Source organism: Cavia porcellus, unplaced genomic scaffold, assembly GCF_034190915.1.
Source record: "Cavia porcellus strain 051 isolate PalLab524CR breed Dunkin Hartley unplaced genomic scaffold, mCavPor4.1 scaffold_18, whole genome shotgun sequence".
NCBI lineage: Eukaryota > Metazoa > Chordata > Mammalia > Rodentia > Caviidae > Cavia > Cavia porcellus.
The window spans coordinates 9,212,335-9,237,597 of record NW_026947501.1 but is presented as its reverse complement, the minus strand read 5'-3'; the positions used below and the strand labels follow the sequence as shown (position 1 = coordinate 9,237,597).

Sequence of the window (25,263 nt, the reverse complement as noted above, 5' to 3'; positions counted from 1 at the left end):
CCACCACTGTCCCTCTACCTTATTTTATTCTCTCAGACTTCTTCTCATTTCCTGATATTTTATTACTGAATTAGTCTGCTCTGACTGCAAAACATAGTACTACAAATGAGGTGGCTTGAACAGCATACATTTATTTTCTCACGATTTTAGAAGTCCAGCTTCAGACTGCTGTCAGGGCTGGCTTTGAGGAGGCCATTGTTCTGAGGCTTTGGAAAACAGTGGCCCATAAGGCACGAGAAGAGAAGCTGGCTGGTCGGTGTCTCTCTGTACAGTGGCATTCATGCAATCGGGAGGACGCTGCCCCGTGACCTCGTTTAACTTTACTTCCCTTCTTAAGGACCTTGTCTCCAGACACAGTCACACTAAGGGTTGGGGCCTTGACATATGCATTTAAGGGAACAGACTGTCCGTGGTCTGTAAAAAATGATGGGGTGTCTCTCCACCAGGATACAACTCTGCAAGTGCAGATCTCATCTATTTTGTGCAGTATTTTACTCCTAGTACCTATCAGTCCTTGACCTTCCAAGGCTTTCAGGGATGAGTGTTGGATAAATAAATCAAACAGCTAATAAATGAGCGAAGCCTGGAGGTGATATCAACCCAACATGGTATCTGTCTGACTTGTAATTTCTCCAAGTACGCTAGCTTTTCGTAGACCTTTATTTTCCCAGGATCAGTCAGTAGGACTGATTAAAAGCACCCATGCCCTGTTTCGAGGCTGCTGCTCAGCTCTGAAGCATCTTGTCCCAAGGGACAACCCCTGGCTGCCTGACGACCCACATTGATTCTCACTGGACTGCTCGCTCATGATGCTGCCTGAAGCCACTGAAAACAAATAAAACCCTCCTCAACTTCAGAGAAATTAAAGGAGAAAAGGGATAACTGGCTGCTGGAGGGTGTGCAGAGAAGACAGCAGTTACTGTAAAGTGTGTGACAGTTGAATAACTGTGGGGATGTAGGGAAATTTTACTCTTTATAGTTAACAGGCAATCTCCTTGGACCTGATGCCTTTGAAATTTGAAAATAAAAATCTCTTGATTACTTTTAGGCATATTAGTTGGTTTTCCCTACCCCATTCAATAAACAGATATTATGGTTTTTTAAATAAATATATCTATCTGGTGCTACTATAATTGAGTGTGTTTCTCAGAGTTTCACCAAGTGAGAGTTTGCCCTGTTGACATTCTCCGGATCCTTTAGCTGCCTGTGGCATGCTGATGAGTGCGGGATCTTTCAATGGGCTCTCAGGGTAGGCATCTTGATTTCCACGCAAAGCCTGATGCTTTGCAGGACACAGCTTGTTCAGATGCCAGAGAGACCTTGTAAAGTTGAGCCACTCACAAATGGTGTTTTATGCCCATGTTCTGGGGCAGAGGCACGAGGAAAGTTTTCACAACATGGTAAATGCTTCAGAATATCTCAACTAAGCTTCTGTAAATAGGGAAGGGAAGGTAGGGGATGGGGAAAATGAATCAAGGTATTATCATGTACAGGTACAAGTTCCCTAGGAAAAGCGTGATCATTATATATAGCCAAAATGTACTGATAAGCTTAATTAAAAATAAGAGTGTGTCACAGTAGCAAGGGCTTGTAAAGGCTTCTTGACTGTGTGTTTGGCTTAAAGAACCACACATGTTAAAGAAATTGTAAAAAAAAAGAAAAAAAAAGAAATTGTACAATACTAAATTTATTAATATGATTCTGAGAAAAGATAACAGGAAGTTGTGCTTTTTACAGAGAAGTGTTTTGAGGAGTTCAGTACTTTAGAAGTGGAATAATTTCAGTTCACGAACACAGCACATTTAATGGAGGGAGGAGATACACTATCCTCTTGTCAGGGATGAGAAATAACACACACAGCACTCGGTCCAGGACAGCTGGAGATCAGCGCAGCGGGAGCGTGCTTGGCCCGCCCGTACCAGGCCCGTCCTCGGCTCCCCAGAAAAGGGCTTGTGGAGTCATCATAAAGCAATGTAAGATGGCAGACTGAAGAAATGAATAAAAATTTACCTTTTATTTTCTTTGTCAAACGTTTTAAAACTGGAGAAAACAATTTTTTTCTCAGTACACTGAACACTACAAAACTAGGAGTGCTAGAGAAAACCGGCGTCTCTGGGGACGATTTTTGTAAAGGTAAGAGGACGAAGAGTCATTCATTGATTTAGCAAGTATTTGTTGAGCCTTATTCTTATTTAATATGTGAGAAAAACCAAGAACAAAATGCATTCTTTACTCCTAAACAGAAAACATAAATGAAAGATAAAGGAGCAATTGTTTTATCACTTAAACTGTAACCACAATCTGAACGTTGATGAATTACAACTGTACTTGATTTGTTTTATTTTATTTTTTGTCTTTTTCATTTTTATCAGTACTGGGGATCAAACTTACAACCACCTGCTTGCAAGGCAGGTGCTTATGCCACTGAGCTAAATCCCCAGCCCTTGTACTTGATTTGTTTACTGTCACTAAGTATTGTCAATGAAAGGAGGCTTTGATGGCCTTTAATCATTACAAAATACTCACGGTGACTTTTTTGAAAAAATAAAATTAAAAATTATTTATAATTGTTGCTGGTTGTGTAATACTTCAGTGTATAGGTGTACTCAAATATATTGAAGATTTTTTTTTTAGTCTTTTTCGGTACCAGGGATTGAACTCATGACTGCCTGCTTGCAAGGCAGGTGCTTATGCCACTGAGCTAAATCCCCAGCCCCTATACTGAAGCTTTTAAAATGTGCAGTTAGGTCTTTCCTTCCTTCCTTTTGGTAATGCTGCTATGAATATCTTGGAACCAAACTTTTATTCATACAAAAATGTCCAAGGATTCCTGGAAAGAGAATTACCAGATACAAATGAGTTATCATAACTAAAACTGATGTTAAGGTAGCTGTTTTTCAGGAATATCCAATTATATGAGTATCCAGTGATGTGTGAAAGTACTTAACAAAATATTTTACCTCATTTGTCAGATTACAGTAGGGCCCTTAAAAACACAAAGTAACTATTTGCCAGAAACTCATTTTGATAGGTAAAATAAAGACAGCATTTTGACTGTAACCTGTGTTTCTCTGATTACTAATGAAATTCACTTTCAAAACTCTACTTATTTTTTTGGTACCAGGGATCGAACTCACAACCTCACGCTTGCCAGGTAGGCACTTGTGCTGCTGAGCTAAATCCCCAGCTCCTAAAACTATAGTTTAGTTGTCTTAGTTCCTTTTCTTTTGCTCCTAAGATAAAAATTCCAGCGCCTAAAATGAAGGATGGAAAGGTTTATTTAACTCAGTCTGTAGAGGTTTCCGTCACATGGCACAGGGGCAACACTTCAAGGTGGCAGAAGACAGCAAAGCAATCAGAGCACAAGTGTATGGGGGAAGGGAACAGCAAGCCTGGGGTAAACAGGCCGCCCCACACTTCCCGGTAGATGGCGCTCTCACCCCATCTCCATGCCCTCCTCTTGCACTGGCTCAGAGTGAAGACCCTGACCCCTGCTGAGTCACTTAAACTTCTAAACTACTCAAGTTGACACAAAGTATCAACTATTGCAGTGGTTTTCCTTTTATGTTTAATAAGTAGTCAAGACTGTTTTATTACTATACTGAGATTTTTAAAATTTTCTAGGTTAAATGTTATTCATGCTAATGAATTTTCACTTGCCAGGTTAATGAATTGCACCTTAACAAAAGTTAGTAGAAAAAAGAAATGCTATATATTGCTTTACATAGGAATATTTTTTCTTAAATTCAAGGCAAATTACAATGTATTCTACTGAAAAATATTAGAAATCAATTTAATGATCTTGAAAAATATATTTCATGTGCAAACAGATGTGTGATAATTGACGCTATTCCACAATCTCAGGTGTCTTTGGTACTCAGCTGCTTAGCATTTCCAGTGGTTGTTTGACTTACTTGTTTTTGGTGGCCACTTTTTGTTTTAGGTATAAAGCATAGTTACGAATACATGTGCATGAAAAACATGACAAGATTTATTTTCCATTTCTTAATAATTTTGACCTTTAGTCCAAGAATTTAGCTCAGTGGAAAAGCACCTGCCTAGTAAGTGCAACGTTGTGAGTTTGATTCCTGATATCAAAAAAATTTTTTGACCTGTTTTGTAAGTTTTGAGGTTATCAGGCCTACCTTTATTTTCTCTAAGGTGTTAGAGTTGGAGTCCAGTAGTCTTCAAAATATAGATTCTTTTGAGTGCTTCCCAGTAAAATATGCTCATTCTTTCCCACAACTGTAAAAAAGGGATCAGTATAGTTTGTATGTTGTTTTGTCTTTTTTGAGACAGAGTCTTGTTGTATAGTTAGGCTGGCCTCAAATGCGTAGCAATCTTAGTACAGGGATTGTAGGTGTGTGCCACCATGGTCAGCTGCTATGTTATTTCTTTTCTTTCTTTTTTTTTTTTTTTTTTATTTTTCCTTTTTATCGGTACCAGAGATCTAACTCACGACTGCCTGCTTGAAGGCAGGCACTTATGCCGCTGAGCTAAACCTCCAGCCCTGTACTAGGTTATTTCTAATAGAGAAGTCTTTTGTGATACTAGAACCTTAGTGATTAGTCACAGTTTGTGAAAGTAATTTTCTTCGGGTGATTTTTCAGGGGTGTTACTATGTAGGTCAGGCTGACCTTGAGCTCATTACGGAGTTCAGGCTAGCCTCAAACCCTCAGCAGTCCTCCTGCCTCAGCCTCCTAAATGCTGAAATTATAGAAGTGAACCACCCAGTTTCATTGTGCAAACAACCTTTTAACACTTACAGCACAGTTCTGATTGCTTACCTACCTAATAATGTGTGGTCTTGCTGCTAATATGTAAAGTGACAATTCTATTATCTGAAAGTTGTGATGGATATTAGTCTAGCTAATCTATAATGCTGTTATATGAGAGTGAGGCATAAAGGAAGGTGTTTCCACCGATTTCTCTACACATGTACCTCTCACACTTCTGTTTCTGACATGAGACCTTCTGATTTATGAATGACCAAATACATTGGTATTAGTTCATATATTAAATCTTAGTGAGGTTTAATACTTAAGAGGAAAAATGAGGATTTCTTATAGCTTCTCACAACTCTGATCGTCTTTTGTTAGTATACAGCCTGCTTTTCACATACCTGGTCTGTAAGATGAAGATACCCTTATAGTATAGCAGTCTGTGGTTTCTAAGTCACCTCTACCAAGTAAATAAAAACAAGAAAGAAGTGGAGAAATGAGTTTTGTCTTAAGCCATGTCATGATGACAACATGTTTTGAAAACTTTTACCTCCATAGCTTCTTATTAGATATAATATCCACACCGATAATTCTATTTCTATACTCAAATGAAAATATGTGTTCTAGTAAGTAAGACCTACCAATGGTTGCTGATAATTATCTTCACTTGGAGCTTTGGTTGTAAATTCAATTCAAAGGTCATGAGTAACCAGGATTTTTATTTTTCTGTGAGAGGAAAGGGGCTAGGTCTTCGGTGCTACTGGGTCAGTAGTTTGGCTTACTTAGGTACTAGCTGCAGCACACAGCTAGTGTGGTGGAGGAACCTGTTCAGGTGGCACATGTTTTTTTTTGTTTTTTTGTTTTTTTTTTTTTCTTTTTTTTTTTTTTGTCTTTTTCATTTTTTATCGGTACCAGGGATCGAACTCACGACTGCCTGCTTGCAAGGCAGGCGCTTATGCCGCTGAGCTAAATCCCCAGCCCAGGTGGCACATGTTTTGATAGCACTGTTAACCAAAAGGAAAATTATATTGTAACCATTTATTCCATTTTTATACACTGAAGATTCCAGTACACTGAAATATGAATGTTACATACACAGTTCATTAGGTTCTTAAAATGTTATCTCATTTACTGAATATACTCTTTGCAAAATTTTTAATGTCTTGTAAAACATTATTTTAAAAGTATTATTACTGGGCTGGGAATTTAGCTCAGCAACATAAGCATCTGCCTTGCAAGCACGTGGTTATGAGTTCAATCCCTGGTAATGATTTAAAAAAAAAAAAACAAAAATATTATTACTAACATGATTATTAGTATATTCTTTACTCACATAACTAGTATCATGATTTATTATGGACTATAATAAACTGTGATTAAAGTTCATAGTTCTTTTGAACCATGACTATTGATGTTAAGGCTTCCTGTACGCATCTGAAGGAAGCAGTGTCTCAGGGTGCATGACTGCTTACACGTGACTGCACACATGGTTTCCACATGCGTCTCCATTGTCTGCTCTCAGGACAGTAACTGTGAAAGCAGCTGCACGGAGATGCAGCTGCCTGCAACTGCTGCTTTACTGAGGAGCTGGCCTGGCGTAGAGACAGCACGTGTACCCTGATTCTGTTCCCAAAAACACTTTCTTATCTGTCAGATGTTGTGGAAATTTCATAGTGTAATTGTATTTAACAAAATGCATAAATCTATGCAAAAATTATCTTAATTTCCTGCTGTAGGTCATTTACATTTCCTACTATAAGTAACATTGTAATTACTGTATTTTTATCTAATAATTGCAAAAAATTACCTACATTTTTCTCTATGTCATTTTAATTTTCTATTTGAATGGGTTAATGTTAACAGTCACGTGATAGAGGGCAAACCACAGGATCAGCTGAGTGGCACAAACTAGCTATGCAGCGGCTGCACTGTGGGAAACTGGGTCAGTTCGTGCATCAGGCTGTTGAGCAGGACATTTCCCTGAGACTATCCACAAGGCGTACTATTTCAGTTTTCAAACAATTTGCTGCAGACGTCCTTTAATCAAATATACACACTCGAGCTAGGCTACTCGCCCCACCTAGTTGCATCTAAAAGAAGAGCTGGTAAAACTAAAAACAATTGAAAAAAACCCAACTTTCCACTTTACCACTTATTTCCCGAAGACTCTCTTTTTTTTTTTTTTGTCCTTTTCTTTTTTATCAGTACCGGGGATCGAACTCATGACCACACAGTTGCAAGGGAGGAGCTTATGCCGCTGAGCTAAATCCCCAGCCCCATCCCCAAGACTCTTGACTGGAAGGTTGTTATGTGTGAAATCACTGAAAGTGAAGTCCCTATGTCAGTGACTCTCAGTCACTGGAGAATTTAAAACAGTATCATTTGCTAAGTTTGTTATACAGATTCTTAGGCCCTGTCATAAACCATCTGATCTCACAGGAAGGTACTAGTGCTCCATTTAACAGACTTCTCAAGGGGCATAGGTGGTACTGAACCATTTCTACCCTATTATGAACTCAACCTGCTAATGCAGGTAGCAACCAATCCTTGAGATCAAGTGAGACTTGACAGGGAAACCAAGGTGTATACGAGGTGATAAGCTGGCGGTAACTCCTACCCTTACAGAATTGCAGTTCACAGGCACAGAAGGCTGACTCTTAGCACAGTTTTCTTTGGAAATGATGACTTCTACTTTTAGGAATCTTCCTTGGTATGCCATATATATATATACACACATATATATATTATCTTCTAAGAGAGTTTGGTCTAAATATTCTTGAAGTTTCTCCTGGCACTAACCTTCCGCAATTCTAATTACCTCCCTTCTTATAATCTAAGTGTGAGGAAAATTCTGCTGTTTTTTTTTTTGGTCTTTTTCATTTTTATCGGTACAGGGGATCGAACTCACGACCGCCTGCTTGCAAGGCAGGTGCTTATGCCGCTGAGCTAAACCTCCAGCCCCCCCAATTTTTTATTTTATTTTTTTTTGTCTTTTTCGGTTTTTTTTTTTTTTTTTTTTTCGGTACCAGGGATCGAACTCACGGCTGCCTGCTTGCAAGGCAGGCACGTATGCCTCTGAGCTAAATCCCCAGCCCAAATTCTGCTGTTTTGATATGATTTTTAACTTATTGAGTTTGGAGCTGGGGATTTAGCTCAGTGGCATAAGTGCCTACCTGGCAAGTGTAAGGTTCTGAATTTGGGCGCTACTATCAAAAAAAAAAAAAAAAAAAAAAAAAAAAAAAAAAAAAAAAAAAGGAGGAGGAGGAGGAAGGGCATCTTATGGCTACGTTTCCCTCTTTTTGGTGCTGGCAGCTGAACGCAGGGCCTGCCTCCTCACAGCCATGCTCCCTGATCAGACAGCTGCACTCATGTGTGCAGCGGGGCAATGGAGCAAGTAAAGGAACTGCATACTCTGCTACTGCTGTGGGGAACACTGCTTTCGGACACTTTACTCATTTTACATAAACAGCGGGCTGTAAAATCATCCAGAACTGCAATCTGTATGTGTAGTGTACAAGTGCAACGGACAGCCAGAGCAGTACGCTGTTATTAGGGCAAACCACGCCAGTCACAGCATGCGGGCCACTCCCCCCGGGACACATCCCGGCATAAACACGGCTACTTGAGGAAGAGAGCAAACGGGAAAGCTGGACACAGAAGCAACCTGTCACCAGCAGGAGCTTCCTTAGAGTAACAGTGCTGAAGACACTTCACCCGTGAAGCTCTGCATTGTGCACACAGTCTAGTTCAAGGCCCGGTAGAGAGCGGCTGCTGTCTGAAAGTTTGTTGAGAGGACCTTAGGCATTAGAATTCACACACCTTACGTGGTCTCTTATTTAAATAAACATCAATTTCTTTTTTGTCATCTTTACTTCATTAGCTAGTTATATACACTACAGTTTACATAATCTATTATTTAAAATCTTTCAGTAAGCACAGCAATTACAGCATTCAGAGGGGCTGGACTCATTAATTTACTTGGATGAGATTTATTTTGGAATCACATTATCCAAGCAAAGACAGAATACAATTTATGTGACACACATACACAAAAGCAAGAAGTGAGATAAATGTCTGTCTTAGAAGTTTATCAATAATCTCTTATATACACATATACATTCACAAAGTGGTTCAGTATTCTTTTATACAATCCATTGGATGAGGTCCATGGCTGTGAACTCTAAGAGACACATACAAAGAAATCATCGTGACTTTCAATGATCTTTGCTGCCTTCAATTTTAGTATTCTTCAGTTGGGGAGAGAAAGAAGTCCATTTTCATCTGCTGTATCTAAGATTTTACAGATCACTGGAGATTCAACCTAAACAACAACACCATTAAAAAGTTGATACATTGAATACTAATTCATTCTTATTCTGTTGAATAAGTACATTTGCTACATGCATTTGATGTCGCATTGTGGATTACCTACCTGCCCTTATCCACAATTCATGAACTTAACTTGTTTTTAACATGTTTTTATGGGAAACATGGCCATGGTAGTACATGTCATCTGATGCAGTTTGCAAACAAAACAAAATCTTGCCCAATGCTTCTGCTTGCAAACTGAACTGTTTGCAAAGGAAAGTGTTTGTAAACTTAGGCACTATGGTACTAGGTTTTGAACTCAAGGTCTCTGCACTGTGCTACCTCTCCAGCCCTTTTTGAAACAGTCTTAGTAACTTGCCCAGGCTGAGTTCAAACTCATGATCATTTGCCTCAGCATTTCAGAGTGCTAGGATTATAGGCATACTCTACCATGTGGCTTTGATGTGACTTATACAAATCAAAAAACAATTTTTAAGTTATCCGTATCAAGTGAAAGACATGTGCAGAAATTATTTTTATCTTTGCATAAAAAAAGGGCAGACAGAAAATGTGGAAAAGACAGGAGTAGGAAGAATATACAGGTAAATTTTATACAGAAAAAACCAAAAAATAAATTATAACAAAACAATGTTATATTTAAAAAGCAATGCAAAGATGGATCAGAAATTGAAATGATTAGATGTGATGACAATTACGAAATACGAGGAAATTGGGCATAGTGACACATGTCAGTGATCTCAGCACTCTGGGAGGCTAAGGCAGGCTTTCAAATTTAAACCCAGCCTGGCTAACTTAGAGAGACCCTATCTCTAAAAAACAGAACCAGCAAGGGACATGGCTCAATGTAAAGGTCTGGGTTCAATCCCCAGTGTTTCAAAACAAACAAACAAACAAACATGAACAAATACACAAAAAAGATGAAGACAGCAGTGGAAAAGGTGGACAACACGTGTGACCAGCCAGGAAGAACTGCAGCAGACAAAAGGAGGGCAAAATGAATCAGGGATCAGGTTGGGTGTGGAGGCGCACAACTACAATTTAAAGTAGGTAAAGCTGAGGGACGAGGACTGCAAGTCTGAGGTGAGGCTGGGCAACTTAGCAAAATCACGTTTCAAAATGAAAAATGAAAATGGGCTGGGGATGTCGCTCAGTGGTAGAGTGCTCCTAGGTTTGATCCCCAATATGAAAATGAGAAAGACTTAAATGGAAATACTAGAGGTAAAAAATATATCTCAGATGAAATTGTCAGAGATGAAGTCATTCAAATTGTCTTTGACCCTAAGACAGTTAACAGAAATGATTTTAACCTGAAATAAAGGAAAAAAGTGAGACTAAGAAAAACTCTGGCCCTCAATCAAGGCCGGCAGCTTCCTGCCACTGTTGGTTTCAAGCAGGAGCCTAAAGAGATGTCTTTCTACGATTTGTTGGCCATTGCAAAACTTGGGCAGTGAAACGGTCAATTCATTAGAAAGAAACAGCTTGAAGCAACACCCCCGCCCCACGCTGTCAGTGGCTATGAGCATGGCAGGCTCCGGTGGCCCAGGATGGGAGCCACTGGCCTTACTGGGACCTGCACCATGCTGGGACCTGGAGCCTGGGAACCAAGCAACCCCTCCCTCCCTGGTGAGCAGCTGTGTGGCAGCCTCCAGCGGCCCAGGATGGGAGCCACCAGCATTTACTGGGACCCCAGCCATGCTGGGACTTGGTGCACTGGAAAATCAAGCAACTCTTCCCCCTCTGCCTGTTTTGTTTTGTTGAACTTCAATATACACGAAAGTGTGGACAGCTATTTTGAAGAGAACGAGTGACTCTACAACAGCCATTAGTGACATCCCTATTGTCTGGTTTTGAAGACCTAAAACGCCTTCTTCATTCTGTTCAGATCAGTTTTATACTATGTTTTGTATGAATTCTCTGTATGTGAAGACATGGACAAACTATTTGGAAGAAAACAGACAATATGATAGACAGTGAAGATCTCAGGCTGTCTAGCTTTGAAATTTGTATCTCTTATATTTGTTTTCTTATGTCCTATTTTGTTGTATTTTGTGGTGTTTAATTTTATCCCCTTTAAAATAAAAATTAAAAAAAAAGAAAAACTCTGAGGTGAGACAATTTCAAGTAACATGTTTGTTGTATTTTTACTACCTTCAAAAAAAAAAAAAGTAACATATTTAACTGGAATCCCAGAAATATAGGAGGAGAAGAATGGAGCAGAAGAATTCACTGAAAAGATATTGCAGCTGTGTGCGATGGTGAACACCTGTAATTCCAGCACTGGGGAGGCTGAGGCAGTAGATCGCTGAGTCAGAGGCCTGCTTGGGTTACACAGTGAGTTCAAAGCTCTGTCCTAAACTATACAGCAAAAATCTCATTTCAAGAAACAAAAAACAAACAAACAATGGCATAACCACAAAGTTTCTAGAGGAAAATACAGAAGAATATCTTTATGATTTTGGGGAGCCTCAAAAATTACTTAGGACAAAAATAGCATCAATAATAAAAGAAAAAGGGGCTGGGGATTTAGCTCAGCGGCATAAGAACCTGCCTTGCAAGCAGGAAGTCATGAGTTCAATCCCCGGTACCGATAAAAAAAAATAATAAAAGAAAAAAGTTGATAAAAATCACGTAAGTTTTGCTCATTAAAAAATTTAAAAATGAATAAACAAAAAATTGAATAGGCAAGCCACAGACTATGAAAAAAAATGCAATATAAACACACAGAGTTTATATCCAGAATATATTTGAACTTCTAGAAACAAGAAATAAGAGAGATGTCAGAATATATAGCATCGTGAGAAGACAGGAAGGAGAGAGGTAGGTCCCCCGGCCCCAGGAGGAATCTGAAGTGAAACGAAGCCCCCAGAGAGAGGGAAAGAAACACTTCAGTGAGGGAGGAGGTGGGAGCCGGGCGTGCTTTCTCCCTGTGATGGGACTCACTGCAGGAGACCTGCTGTTTGGACCTGGGACACACAATCGTGTGACAGTGATGGCTGGTGACCCTGGAGGCTCTGCTTTAGAGAGAAGTAACAGTGGAGGGACGCAGCGGATGTGGAGGACCGCACTATCTGGTGCCGCTGGTCTTGATAATCCATGACAGAGTTTAACTAAGGGTCACAGAAAATACAGTGCCAAAGGACCAGGGCCTAGGGGAAACAAGCAAAAACTTCTCATCGCCAACAAACTGAAGAGGCCAGATCTTCCAAAAGATTTAAGACCCCAAAACCACCTACACCTGAAAGATACCTCAGAGCAGTAATCATCACCTAAGGATCCTAAATACTACCAATAAAGCAGCCCACCATGGGCAACTTACAAGCATCACTCCAGGAATGAAACTGGAAAAAAAAGAGAGAAAAGAAAATGAGAAGACACTTAAACAAAATGCAGCCTCAGACATCCAGTTCACGAAGGAGAAACGAGGGGGCAGTGTGGTAGGGGACCTGAAAGCCCCCTGCCAGGGCTCTCTGAAGTGCTAACAACAAAGAAACTGAATGAAGTTCTGGAAAAAAATGAAATCAGAAATAATCTCTCAGATAACTACAGAGATAATCATCAAAATATACACCATGCTTAGCGACATTAGAGCAGAGACAAAAAAATAGATGAGTTTGAGAAAATTATGGAAGCTCAGCACAGGAAAGAAAGGAAACCACAAAGCAGATTTAAGCAGATATCCAGGAGAATAAAACCCCACTGAAAGTATCTGAAGCACATTAGACCAGTATGAGGACAGGATGTCAGATACTGAGACAGGCTTGGAGTTAGCGACCAAGGAAAGAAAGATTTCTTCAAAATAACAAGGGATCATGAGAAATCAATACAGCAGCTGCAAGATGAGACAAAGAACTTTGACTGGAGTCAATGAACAAGTAGGAGCTACCACTAATGACATTAAAAAATGTTCACAGATGTCAGGTAGAAAACATTCCTGGTAGGAAAAGAGAATTTGACTTCTGGATAAGCAAGGCATAAAGAATTGTAATTTGCAATAATCAAAAACAACAACAACAACAACAAAAAACACAGCCAGACATATCATAGTCAAGATTCCAGAAATTCAACACAAGAATAAAATCCTAAAAGCTGTTAGAGAAAAGAAACAAATCAGCTATAAAGGAAAACCCATCAGAATAACAGCTGACTTCTCAGCACAAACTCTCAAGTTAAGAAGGGCTTGGAGTAGAATAATCCAAGTTCTAGAGCAAAACAACTTTCAATTCAATTCATATTGATGTATCCCGCAAAGCTATCTTTCAAAACTGATGGAGAAATAAGATATTTCCATGACAAAAAAATCTGAGGAAATTTATGAACACCAAACCTGCACTCCAAAATGTTCTGAAAGATATTCCAGAAAGAGATACTAAGGACTACAGCTCCATGAACCTCAACAGAAGGAATCTACCAGGGAAAGCAAACATTGGAGGGAAGGAAGAGGGAAGCCAACAGCAGGAAGATAACATGACAAGGGTAAGTGAAGACATATCAGTTATAACCACCATCAATGTTAATGATTTCAATTCACCAATCAAAAGACAGTCTCAGAGAATGGATCAAGAAGCAAGATTCAACAATATGCTGCATGCAAGAAACACAAATAATTAAAAAAGAAATTCATAGACTGAAAGTCAAAGATGGGAAATAGTACTCCATGTGATGAGAATCTAGGAACAAGCAAGGGTACTATTGTATGTGAAGACAAAGTACATTTGCACTAGTACTGAAAGGCATGAAGCAGGTACTAATGGATATGAAAATTTAAGTAAGTCCTAATACAATTGTGATCTGAACAGCCCACTGTCACAAAAAGACAGTAGTCAAGTAGGCCAAAATAAAATAAAATATTTGAACTAAATCAAACTTTTGAACAAATAGACTTAATAGATGTCTATACAATGTTCTATCCCACATCATCAGAATATACATTCTTCTCAGCTGTATGTGGGATGTGTTCCAAAACAGATCACATACGGGCCCCTAGAACATGCCTAAGTAAATGCAAAGAAATTGAAACTATCCCATACATATCATCAGACAGTGCACCGAAACTGGAAATTCATGGTAAAAGAAACCACAAGAGCTTCATAAACACATGGAAATTAAATATCACTCTACTGAGCAACCAATGGGTCACACATGAACTTAAAGAAGAAATTAGACCATTTTTGGAGTTCAATCATAATGACAATGTAACACAGCAGAACTTATGGGACACAATAAAAGCTGTCCTTAGGGGAAAATTTATAGTAGTAAATACTTGCATGTAAACAACTTAATTTTGTACCTCAAACTTCTAAAAAATGAAGATCAGGGTAAGCCAAAAGCTCATACGAGGGAGGAAATTATAAAGATCAGAGCAGAGATTTGTGCACTGTGGGGGGAGAGAATTGAGAGAACCATAGGCCTCACCTGGAGGTGATTGCAGCATGGAAATCAATTCCACACGCAGGCTGCTACCAGATGGGATGGCCAGACCCAAGCCTCTCTCCGTAAGTCAGCGCCATTCATGGACTACGGAGAGAGAGAACCAGGCTTCACCAGGAGGTGATCCTGGCCTGGAAATCAGTGCCATGTGCAGGCTGCTGCCTGAGCAGGGAAGCCAGACCCAAGCCTCTCTTCATGAGTCAGCGCCATTCAAGAACTGTGGAGGAAAGTGAATCAGGCCTCACCAGGAAATGATCACTGCCTGGAAATCAGCATCATAGGCAGGCAGCTACAGGAGCGAGGACAGCCAGACCCAAGCCCGTCTCCATGAGTCAGTGCCATTCAAGGATTGTGAGGCAAAGAGAACCAGGCCTCAGCAGGAGGTGATCATCACCTGGAACTCAGTGCCATGCGTGGGCCACTGCCAGAAGGGACAGCCAGACCCAAGTCTCTGTGAGTCAACATTCATGGGCTGTGGGAGGAAAGAACCAGACCTCACCAGGAGGTGACCCCTGCCTGGAAATCATATCAGTTTGTTTTGTTGGGTTGGGTTTTATTTTATTTTATTTTGATTATATTAAATCTGACAGCATAGGCAGTTATTTAAAAGATAGCAAGACGTATTGTGGTAACCATTTTGGATTTACTATTGGCTTGCTTTGAAGTCCTTTATTGTACTCATTGTTTTATTTTTATTGTTTCTATCCCATTCCATTCTGTTCAATTTTTACTATGTTTGAAGTTATCTGCAGTTACTTCAAAGACAACAAAAGGCATTATGATAACTACTGTTGATTTTGTGAGGTTTTCAAGTTCTGTATCATTTATACTGGTTTGTTTCAATTGGTTTTATTGTTTTATTTTCTTTGGTTTTATCCTCTTTTAAAAAAAAAGATCAGAAAAAAAATAAGATCAGAGCAGAAATTAATGCACTATAGACTAAATAATACAAAAAAATCAAATGAATTGAACAGTTGGTTCTTTGAAAGATTAAACGAAACTGTCAAACCCTCAGCAAGCCTTATTGAAAAAAAGAAAGATGCATGGGCTGCTGCTGGACTGGAACAGACCCCAGCCTCTACTGGTGAGTCAGCACCATTCACAGACCAGGGTAGAGAGAACAAAGCCACACCAGCAAGCAAGCCCAGTCTGGGAACCAGCACGACATGGGGGCCACTACCAGACTGGGACAGACAGACCTCAGCCTTTGCCTGTGAGTCAGTGCCATTGGTGAACTGTGGGTAGAGAAAACAAGCCACACCACCAAGCAAGCCCAGTCCTGGAATCAGCCACTACTGGACTGGAGCAAGACAGACCCTAGCCCTTCCCAGCATGCAGGCTGGCAAATAGGAAGTACCAACCCCCACCCCCTGCAAGTGACAGGCTTATCCAGAAAAACACAGGCTGTGATAGCTATGGAGGTGAAATGCAATTGGATGCCTGTTGTGCTTTGTATTTAACTAACACTGCAGATCTATGGCCAGTGGTCTGATCACAGGTTCAGAGAATAGTGGTAACCAGTGTGACATTTGGGGAGATCTCCTTTTTGGGGTTGTAGCCATTGTGGATTCCCTATGGTCTTATTTTGGAAGTCCTATATTGTTTTCATTGTTTTGTTGGGTTGGGTTTTATTCTTTTTTGTTTTGTTTATGTCAAATCCAATGGCAGGGGCAGCTGTTTCAAAAATAGCAAGATATATTATGGTAGCAATTTTGGGTTTACTATAGGCTTGTTTTGAAGTCCTTTATTGCATTCATTGTTTTGTTTTTATTGATTCTATTCTATTTTTTTGATTTTTACTATGTTTGAAGTTATCTGGTGATATTTTGAAGACATTAAAAGGTGTTATGGTAACTACTGTTGATTTTGTAACACTTTGACACCCTGTATCTTTTACAATGGTTTGTTTTGACTGGTTTTATTCTGTTGTGTCTTAAAATAAAAAAGTAAGAAAACACTCAAATCCATGCAAGTAGAAATAAAAAGGGTAAAATCACAACAGACCGCGCAGAAATCCAGAAAATCATCTATACTGCTTTGTGTGCCTCGTTTATCTGAATATCATTTCCTTTTCCTGTGCTTGGGAAGTTTTCTTTAATTATTTCTCTGAATAGCCTTTGTATTTCATTTGTGTTTATCCTTGCTTCTTCACTCACTTTTTTTTTTTTTTTTTTTCTTTTTGTCTTTTTGAGACAGTGTCTCACTACGCAGTTCAGGCTAACCTTGAGCTCACTTTGTAGCCCAGGCTGGTCTCGAACTTGCAATGATCTGCCTGCCTCAGGCCTCCTGAGTGCTAGGATTACAGGAGTGCACCGCCATGCCCGGCTTTTTCACTCACATTTTTTTTTTTTGGTCTTTTTCGTTTTTATCGGTACCAGGGATCGAACTCACGACTGCCTGCTTGCAAGGCAGGCACTTATGCCGCTGAGCTAAATCCCCAGCCCCCTTCACTCACATTTTTTATTCATAAGTAATAGATCCTCTTGTCATCTTCTAGCCTTTGTATTGTTACTTCCTGTCTCCTTGTTATTTTTATGAGATCTTTCCTTTTGCAATCATACATTGCAAACCTGTCTTCAAGTTTTGATAGTCTATCTTTAGTTTCTTTCAAGCAATTTTGCCAGCTTTCAATGGAGTTTTTAACTTCCTGGTAATCTCTTTGAATCTGTTTCATGTATTCTAGGTTTTTTTGAATATTCTTCATCAAAATTTTCCTTCCTTTTTCTATGCTCCTCTATTCTTCCATCTGTGTCTTGAGAGGGCTTAGCATTTCTTTTATTGATCTTCTTATATCTTGCTTTACTTGTATTAGTATTTCTGTTTTGAGTTCTTCTATAATGTCACAAAGATATTTATGTCAGCTGATGCTGTTTCTGATATTGCACGTTTGCTGTTCCTAATCTCTTCTGTGTTTACCTCTCCTGGATCCATATTCCCTGGGTTGGCAGCTGGAGATTTTTTCTTGTTTCTTTCTAGTCTTGTTTCTGTTTTTTTTTTTTCCCAGGCCTTTTCTGTAATGGTTATGGTTACTCTGAAGTGTGCTGGCTACAGATTGCTGCTCTCTCCAGTTTGCTGTTTATCACTGAGGTACGAGTCGGGCAGTTAGACTGGCCCCTCCCTCTGAGCCAGTCAACCTCCAGGGGTCTTCACCACGTTAGTGTGTGCCATGCAGATGGAACTGGTTTGGGACAACTTCAGGGGCAAGTTCGTCCCTGGCTATTGGATCCCGCTCAGGGGTGGGATCCAGTCCAAGCCATTTCCACCAGTCTGTTCCTTGCCAGGAGCATCCAACTGAAGCTACTACAGTTCTGAATTCAGGCCCATCCTGTCTGATTTCAAGATGTCACTCAGCCAGACTTCCTTTCCCATGGGAGAACCAAATTCCAAGCACTCACCATGGGCCAGTGCAGATCTCCAAGCTGGCTCTGTTCTCCATTGTGACCCTTTTCTCACGGAGGGCCCTGGGCTTGCCAACCCTCAACTTCAGTGTAATTGCAGGTTGGACCGGCTCCAGTGAGAGCACCATGACCATGAGTCCGACCGACTCTGGTGAGAGCGCAATCTGGCTCCAGCCTTCTGTCTACATTTTTCTTTTTCCTTAGTTTCTTCCTGGATCATGAGAATCCCTTTCCTTTTGTCTGGTCTTCTCCATGCTGTTAAATTCTAGCATCTGAGCTGTTTCTCTAGGAGAGGTTCTTTACCTTGCTACTTATCTATCTGCCATCTTGCTCTTCCTCTATATCTACTTTGAAAACTTGTATTCTAATAAGACAGAAAATACAGAATAAATAGACAGATTCCAACATACATATGAATTATCAAAGCTGAATCAAGAAGATATAAAAATCCTAAATAACCCAATATGAATAAAGTAAGATTGAAGAAGTAATTAAAAATCTATCAACAAAGAAAAGCCCAGGCCCTGACAGATACACTGCAAGATATTCTGCAAGATATTTAGAGAACACATAAGACCACTACTTCAAAAACTCTTTATTGAAATTGAAAGGGAAACAGTACTTCCAAATTCATTCCTGGAAGCAAGAATTATCCTGATACCAAAATCAGAGAAGGGCCCAACTGAGAAATACAATTATAGGCCAGTCTCCCTAATGAACACCAATGCCAAAATCCTCAGTAAGACACCTGCAGACTGCAGTAAATAATCATGAAAAGTGTATGACATGATAAAGTGGGACTTACCCCAAGGATGCAGGTATGGTGCAACGTATGTACATCCATAAATATAATACACCATATTAACAGAGTCAATGACAAAAATCATGTGATCATCTCAATAGATGCAGAAAAAGCTTTAGACAAAGCCCAGCACCCATTCATGATAAAAACCCTACAAAAATCCTGGAATACATTGTCTTTATCTCAATCTGGTCAACAGCCAACATCATACTAAATGGAGAAAAACTGAAAGCTTTTGTTCCAACATCAGGAACAAGATAAGGATGTCCACTGTCTCCACTGCTACTCAACATAGTCCTGGAAACATTAGCTGGAGCAATTAGACAAGAGAAAGAAATAAAAGGAATAAAAATAGGAAAGGAAGAAGTTAAATTATCTTTATTTGCTGATGACATGATACTCAGAAGTATCATGATACTCAAAAACTCCACCAAAAGACTCCTAGATTTAATAATCAAATTCAGTAACATAGCTGGTTGCAAAGTCAACACTGAAAAATCAGTAGCCTTTCTGTCCACCAATAACAAACTTGCTGAGAGAGAAATTAGGGAAACAATATCTTTTACAATAGTGTGCAAAAACTGATATACCTAGGAATCAATCTAACAAAGGAAGTAAAAGTGAAAGACCTCTACACTGAAAACTGTAGTACTCGGACAAAGGAGATTTGAAGAAGGTATTAGAGAATGGACAGATTATCTTGTGCTCTTGGATAGGAAAAACCAATATAGTGAAAATGGCCATACTTCCAAAACTGTTCAGAGTCAATGAAATCCCAATAAAATTTCAAAAACATATCTTACAGAATTAGAAAAAACAATCCTAAAATTCATCTGGAACCAGAAATGACCTAGAATAGCAAATGCAATCCTGGGTAAGAAAAACAAGACAGGGTGCATCACAATCCCTGACTTGAAATTATACTATAAAGCTACTGTGATAAAACAGTGTGGTACTGGCAAAAAAACAGACCTGAAGACCAACAGAACACATCAGAACATGCAGAAACAATTCTAGACATACTAAGCACCAAAGATGCCAAACACATTCACTAGAATAAAGTTAGCCTTTTTAATAAATGATGTTGGAAAAATTGGCTCTATACATGCAGAAAAAAGTTAAAAACTGGACCCGTATCTTTCACTATGTACCAAGCTAAAATGAAAAAGGACCAGAGATCTTAATATTGAAATAGAAACATTAAATCTGCTAGAAGACAGACTAGGTAAAACTCTTGAAGACATTGGAGTAGGCAAAGACTTTATGAACAAAACCCGGATTGCATAGGGACTATCATAAGAAATCAACAACTGGAATATCACCTTACTGAAAAGCTTTTGTGCAGCAAGAGAAACCCTCAATAGAGTGAAAAGACAACCTATAACTTGGGAGAACATGTTTTCCAGCTGTTCCGCAGACAAAGAATTACTATCAAGAACACATTAAGAACTCAAAAAAATAAGTCCTGCCAGATTTAAATACCCCATTCCAAAAATTAGCATTTGAGATGAACAGACACTTTTCAGACAAAGAAATACAAACAGCAAATAAGTATGTGAAAGAATGTTCAACCTCACTGTTCATGTGAGAGATGCACATTAAAACAACACTGAGATCGCACCTCCCCCAGAAAGAATGACTACTATCAAGAAGTCAAGCAATAACAAATGCTGGAGGAGCTGTAGGGAAAAACGAATCCCTCTCTATGTGAGTGTACAGACTGCTATAACCACTGTGGAAATCAGTGAGGAGATTCCTCAAAAAAAATAACTAAGATTGGAGGTCCTATTCAACCCAGCTATTTTCCTTCTGAGTATCTTCCCCAAAGAATTAAAAACATAATACCACATAAAACCCCTGTTTATAGCACCATAGTTTGTAATAGCCAGCTCTTGGAAGCAACCTAAATGCCCACCAACTGAGGGATGGATAAAAAGATGTGGTATTTTTGTACAATAGAGTATTAGTCAGTCATAAAGAAGCTGAAAGAAAAAAACATATGTATATGTTTAAATGTATGTATGTAAAAAATTGTTAAGATAGTTATACTACTGAATTCTCTGAGTTCACTGAAGAGAAAGATTTTAGTTCAATTGAATGTAGATGTCTCATGCTGTGGGTGAATGATTTAGAGATGATAATGCATAATGTATGTACCACTGTTGCCCCTGATTGGCGTGTTTTGAAATTTTGTTGAAGTTTTGTTTCTTCTTTTTTATTTTTTCTTTTTATCCTTGAAATAATATAGATTTTTTGGGGAAAAAAAGAGAAATAATCAAGAAAACAACCAACCACAACAACAAACAAAAGGGTAAAAGACTGACAAAGACACTCTCTATGACCAAATTTCCGAACTATACTTTCATTCTCGAGTCCTGTCGTTAGTTTGCCGAATTCATTTATAGGGAGTATTCTGTCAAAACAATATGCCAAGTCAAAAAGGCCAGGCATAAAAAGTATAAACTCTGTAATTCCACGCGGGTGAAAATCCAAGAGGAAGCACAGTTAATTTCTATGGCAGAAATCCGAAGGGCTGTCTTTGGGAGAGGTGCTAAGGAGTGTTCTCTAGAAAGGCACAGGAGAGGACTGGTGCAAGTGGCATTTACCTTGTTTTAAGTGACAATCTAGTGGATATGTAAGACTGTTAAAATTCTGTAAATTCAACACTTAAAATTTATGCATTTATTGTAAATTTCAGTACAACACAAATCATTTATCACAGAAGTGGCAAGGAGTCTATATTAAGTCTTAAGTACTGTAAAGGTCCTTCACAGACTTAATGCAACAAGTTAAAACATAGCCACCAACTACACTTTTTTGGAAATTTTTTTTTACTTACCCCAAGAATATACTGACAGGAATGAGGCTCTAGCATATACACAGTAACAGCATGAGGAGAGTCTGATTCTTTACACCTATAAGAGACGTAATTTAACGTACTGCCACATCATATGAGATGATTTTTTAATAGTAATCTTTTTCTTTTTCTTTTTGCAGTACCTAGGATTAAACTAAGGCCCTTGCAAGTGCTAGGCAAATGTTCTACCATAAAGCCACAACCTCAGTAATAGTTGTACTCTTTGGTTTTTTGAGACAAGGTCATGCCATGTAGTTCAGGCTGGCCTTGAACTCACTATGTAGCCAGGGTGGCCTCAAACTTGCAGCAAACCTCCTGCCTCATCCTCTTGAGTGCTGTGATTATAGGTATGCAACACCAAACCCGGCCTAATGATAGTCTTTTTTTTCCCCTAATGATAGTCTTAAATTATAGACATTCAATTAAAATGGGTGGACTTAGAATAGTTTAATTAAAACAATTTAATAACTATTTGTAATTATATTTTATATTTATATATGATTTCTGTCTACAGGAAGCACATAAAAGAGAAAGGCATAAAGCATGATTTGATGGTTCAACTTACTTTAGTTTTACAGTCACCTGTCTTGGTTTGTCAGTTATATCACAAATATCTCCATTTCCATAAAAATGTGAGACCATCCTGAATCAGAGAAACATACAAGCTTTATTAAACTAAAACCTCACTAATTCTGAGTAATTGTAATATACACTGTGAGAAGATGGTTAGGGTTTTTAGGGTTATGTCAGAGCGTCTTTCAGATTCTATAAGGAGACTATAAATTAAAGATCATTTGTATTGTCTTAACTTTTTCAAGTTGCATATTATTTGTATAAGCACAGTTAAGGTTAGACTCCTTTAAAAAAATTGTTTTAAACTGGGTGTGGTGATGCATACCTGTAATTCCAGTGCCCAGGAGGCTGAGGTAGGGGGATTGTAGCAAGTTTGAGGTCAGTTTGGGCTACATAGTAAGTTCAAAGCTGGCCTGGACTACATAGCAAGACCCTGCCTCAAAAAACTCAAAAAAGTTATTCATTTTCCCAGCTAAGTCAGTATATTCTTTGTTTCTAATTACTATTATGTTAATTTTATTAAAATATTGTACTGTAGGTGGCACAGAAAGTAAGCCGAGTCAAGTTATGACTGTCAAAGGAGTGGTATATTCTAGTCTCACCTCCTTCGCTTCAATACTTTTTGCATATGACTCATAAACTACTGTCATATGAGGCGTACATGAACAGGTTTAATATATCCAAATACTTGAATTTTTATACAGTAATCGCACTAACTCAGTATGGTACATTCTGAAAACACTCTCTTAATACTGTCTGTTCTAGGAAAGACAAAGGGACACCTGAGAAGACACAAGAATGAACAATTTAAAATACAGTGGGTAAGGTACACAACATGCTAAAGCTGATTTCTTTGGAAATGAGATTCATTTCCTTCTGGTATAACAAAATATACTCACATAACCCCAGAGATGTGCAGCTGCTTTTCAAAAAGTCACTGTTCAACTATTTCCAACCATAACGTTACAAAAGTAATACGGGGAACTATTAGAGTACATTGAAACGAAATTAACTATTTTAAGATAAAGATTACACATAACAGAGGAAATGCTTTATGGAACTGAGGCCCTGTCACTAACACCACACCTTCATTAGCATACTGTCACCACTGTTAAAGGCAGCAGCCCAAATTTACTGCATGCCAGGCACCATCCTATAAACGAATTATCTCACAATAATCCTAGTGGAGTCCAAAGGTCATTAAACAAGAAGAGGGAGGTGTATAATGACTCCATAGCTCACTGGAGGTATGAAGTGGGGAGCCAGCTAGCACTTGAGTGGAAAGACAATGATCTTAACTCTCACACTGTGTTGTTTCTCCTCCAAAAGACGACTAATTTAAAGATACCACTGAAAAAAATCCAAGTCTGACCTGGGATTTTACTTATGTGTTTAAATTTTTATGTTTATCAATATTCTGAGTTCTGAAAATTCCACTAATCAGATCCAAAGGCAAATGAAGTTGGTCTTTACCTGACTATCTGGGTCCCATCGTCCTGAAGCTGGTATGCTCTGGCAGTGTTCTTCTTTGCCCACTCAATATGTTCTTCTTGATTCCAAGTCCCCACAACCACAGAAGTTTTTCCACTATCCTTGTCCTAAAACAAAACATTTATGCAGATTACTGAGCATCCTCTAAACCCACGTCTTCATTTTCTATTTGCATACCTGACTTCTATTTTTTAAGGTAATGGTAATAAGCAAACTCAGTGAGTAGAAATCTATTTTCTTTATTGTTTATTTCTCTGAATAATATAACTAACCTCTAGTCTGGCTAGCTCTCAATACAGTTATCTTCGACTCAAGCTTTTCCTCTCCTGTATCAGTTACACCAACTCTTCCTCTACATTTGTACTCCAGCACACCCTGTTTACACCAACCAAAGTTCGGTCTTTCATACCTAGATTGTATAATCACACACTGCTGTGGTGTGAGTATGTGTTTGTGTGTGTGTGCATGTGTTGGGGACTGAACCCACGGCCCTTAGGCAACTATTATTACCACCGAGCCACCACCTCGGGCACAGTACTGTTATCCTTAATTACATCTTTGTTCTCTACCTCTGTTGCTGTGCTTGGGAGGCAGGGTGTGACAGGAAGCATCAGGCCCAGGGCCGCATCCTGAGGAATGGACTAATGCTGACTCTGAAATGGCTGAAAGCTTTGGGTTTCACCTTTCACTCTCCCACCTTCTTGCTTTCGTCTCACTTCTTGCTTAAGTGGGACGAAGGAGACAGTTCTTGCCAGATGCCGGCACCGGGGCTTCCTAGCCGAAGGAACATGAGAAATAAATCTCTTTGCATCATAAATTACCTAGTCTTATCCAGGTCAGTTGCAAGTGAGCAAGGCACGCCTGAGCTACATAGTGAGATCATGACACAAAATAAGAACAAAAAATAGAAATCACCTGGATTGTGAAAGCAACACCAAGAGCATTTCATTCCGCGGGGCCCACTTTCCCACTTCTATTCTCGTCAGTGGAAAACTTCAGGTTACGTGGTCATCATCTTTTTTTCAATGTTGGTTTCCTTACTACTCACTTGACTCTGTTTAATTCTATGTTAAAATTATCTGTCCAGAAATTCCCTCCCTTGTACTGTTTTTATCATTTTGTTTCAATTCCTTTCTTCCCTTCCTTCATATTTTATGCCAGGGTCCCAAGGTAGGCAATAGTATAGTTCTTTTTCTTTCTTTTCTTTTCTTTTTTTTTTTTTTTACAGTAATGGGGATTGAATCCAGGGCCTTGCTTATGTTAAGCAAGCACTCTGGCACTGAGCTATATAACTCCCCAGCACATTTTTTTTGAGACGGGATCTTACTAAGTTGCCCAGATGGTCTTGAGCTCATGATCTTCCTGCTTAACACTGTGGACTGGGAGTTACAGGTATGCCCCAACAGGAAATTATATACTTCTGGTTAGTATACTTAAAAATCCCTTAGAGTGCTGGGCCACTGTTCTGGTAGAAATTACTTCTGGTAGAAATTACTGAAGACATAGCTTTTATACATTTTTTCAATACTAGACCTAAGCTCCTAGACAGGGAGTAGAGCAGCAAACCGAGTGTTTAAGAGGCTGTATGGAGAGCAGGACTGTTTGGTTTTGAACTGTAATTTTACCATTTACTACTTATTTCTCTTTTTTTTTTTTTTTGTCTTT

The 25,263-nt window shown here is 39.0% G+C and overlaps 1 protein-coding gene and 1 non-coding gene across 7 annotated transcripts in view; one reads left to right on the top strand and one right to left on the bottom strand.

The window, feature by feature from the left end:
• Nucleotides 1-1,671: 1,671 nt before the first annotated feature.
• Erlec1 (endoplasmic reticulum lectin 1) overlaps nt 1,672-25,263 on the bottom strand; it is a 51,610-nt gene continuing 28,018 nt past the window's right edge. For 2 of the 6 annotated variants that reach the window (XM_063229364.1, XM_063229368.1), the window contains 5 exons: nt 23,581-23,705; nt 22,100-22,177; nt 21,517-21,592; nt 4,146-4,245; nt 1,672-1,986 (listed from right to left, as the gene is read on the bottom strand). In XM_063229364.1, coding sequence (XP_063085434.1) covers nt 4,165-4,245; nt 21,517-21,592; nt 22,100-22,177; nt 23,581-23,705 — 360 coding nt within the window. In that variant the 3' untranslated portion in view covers nt 1,672-1,986; nt 4,146-4,164. Of the gene's footprint in view, nt 1,987-4,145; nt 4,246-8,694; nt 9,043-21,516; nt 21,593-22,099; nt 22,178-23,580; nt 23,706-25,263 lie in introns of those variants that run through there. The other 4 variants (XM_063229365.1, XM_063229369.1, XM_063229366.1 and 1 more) reach the window with 3 other exon arrangements.
• On the top strand, nt 10,394-10,530 carry LOC111758384 (small nucleolar RNA SNORA2/SNORA34 family). Its single transcript, XR_002792564.1, has one exon. It is a non-coding gene; the product is annotated as a small nucleolar RNA SNORA2/SNORA34 family (small nucleolar RNA).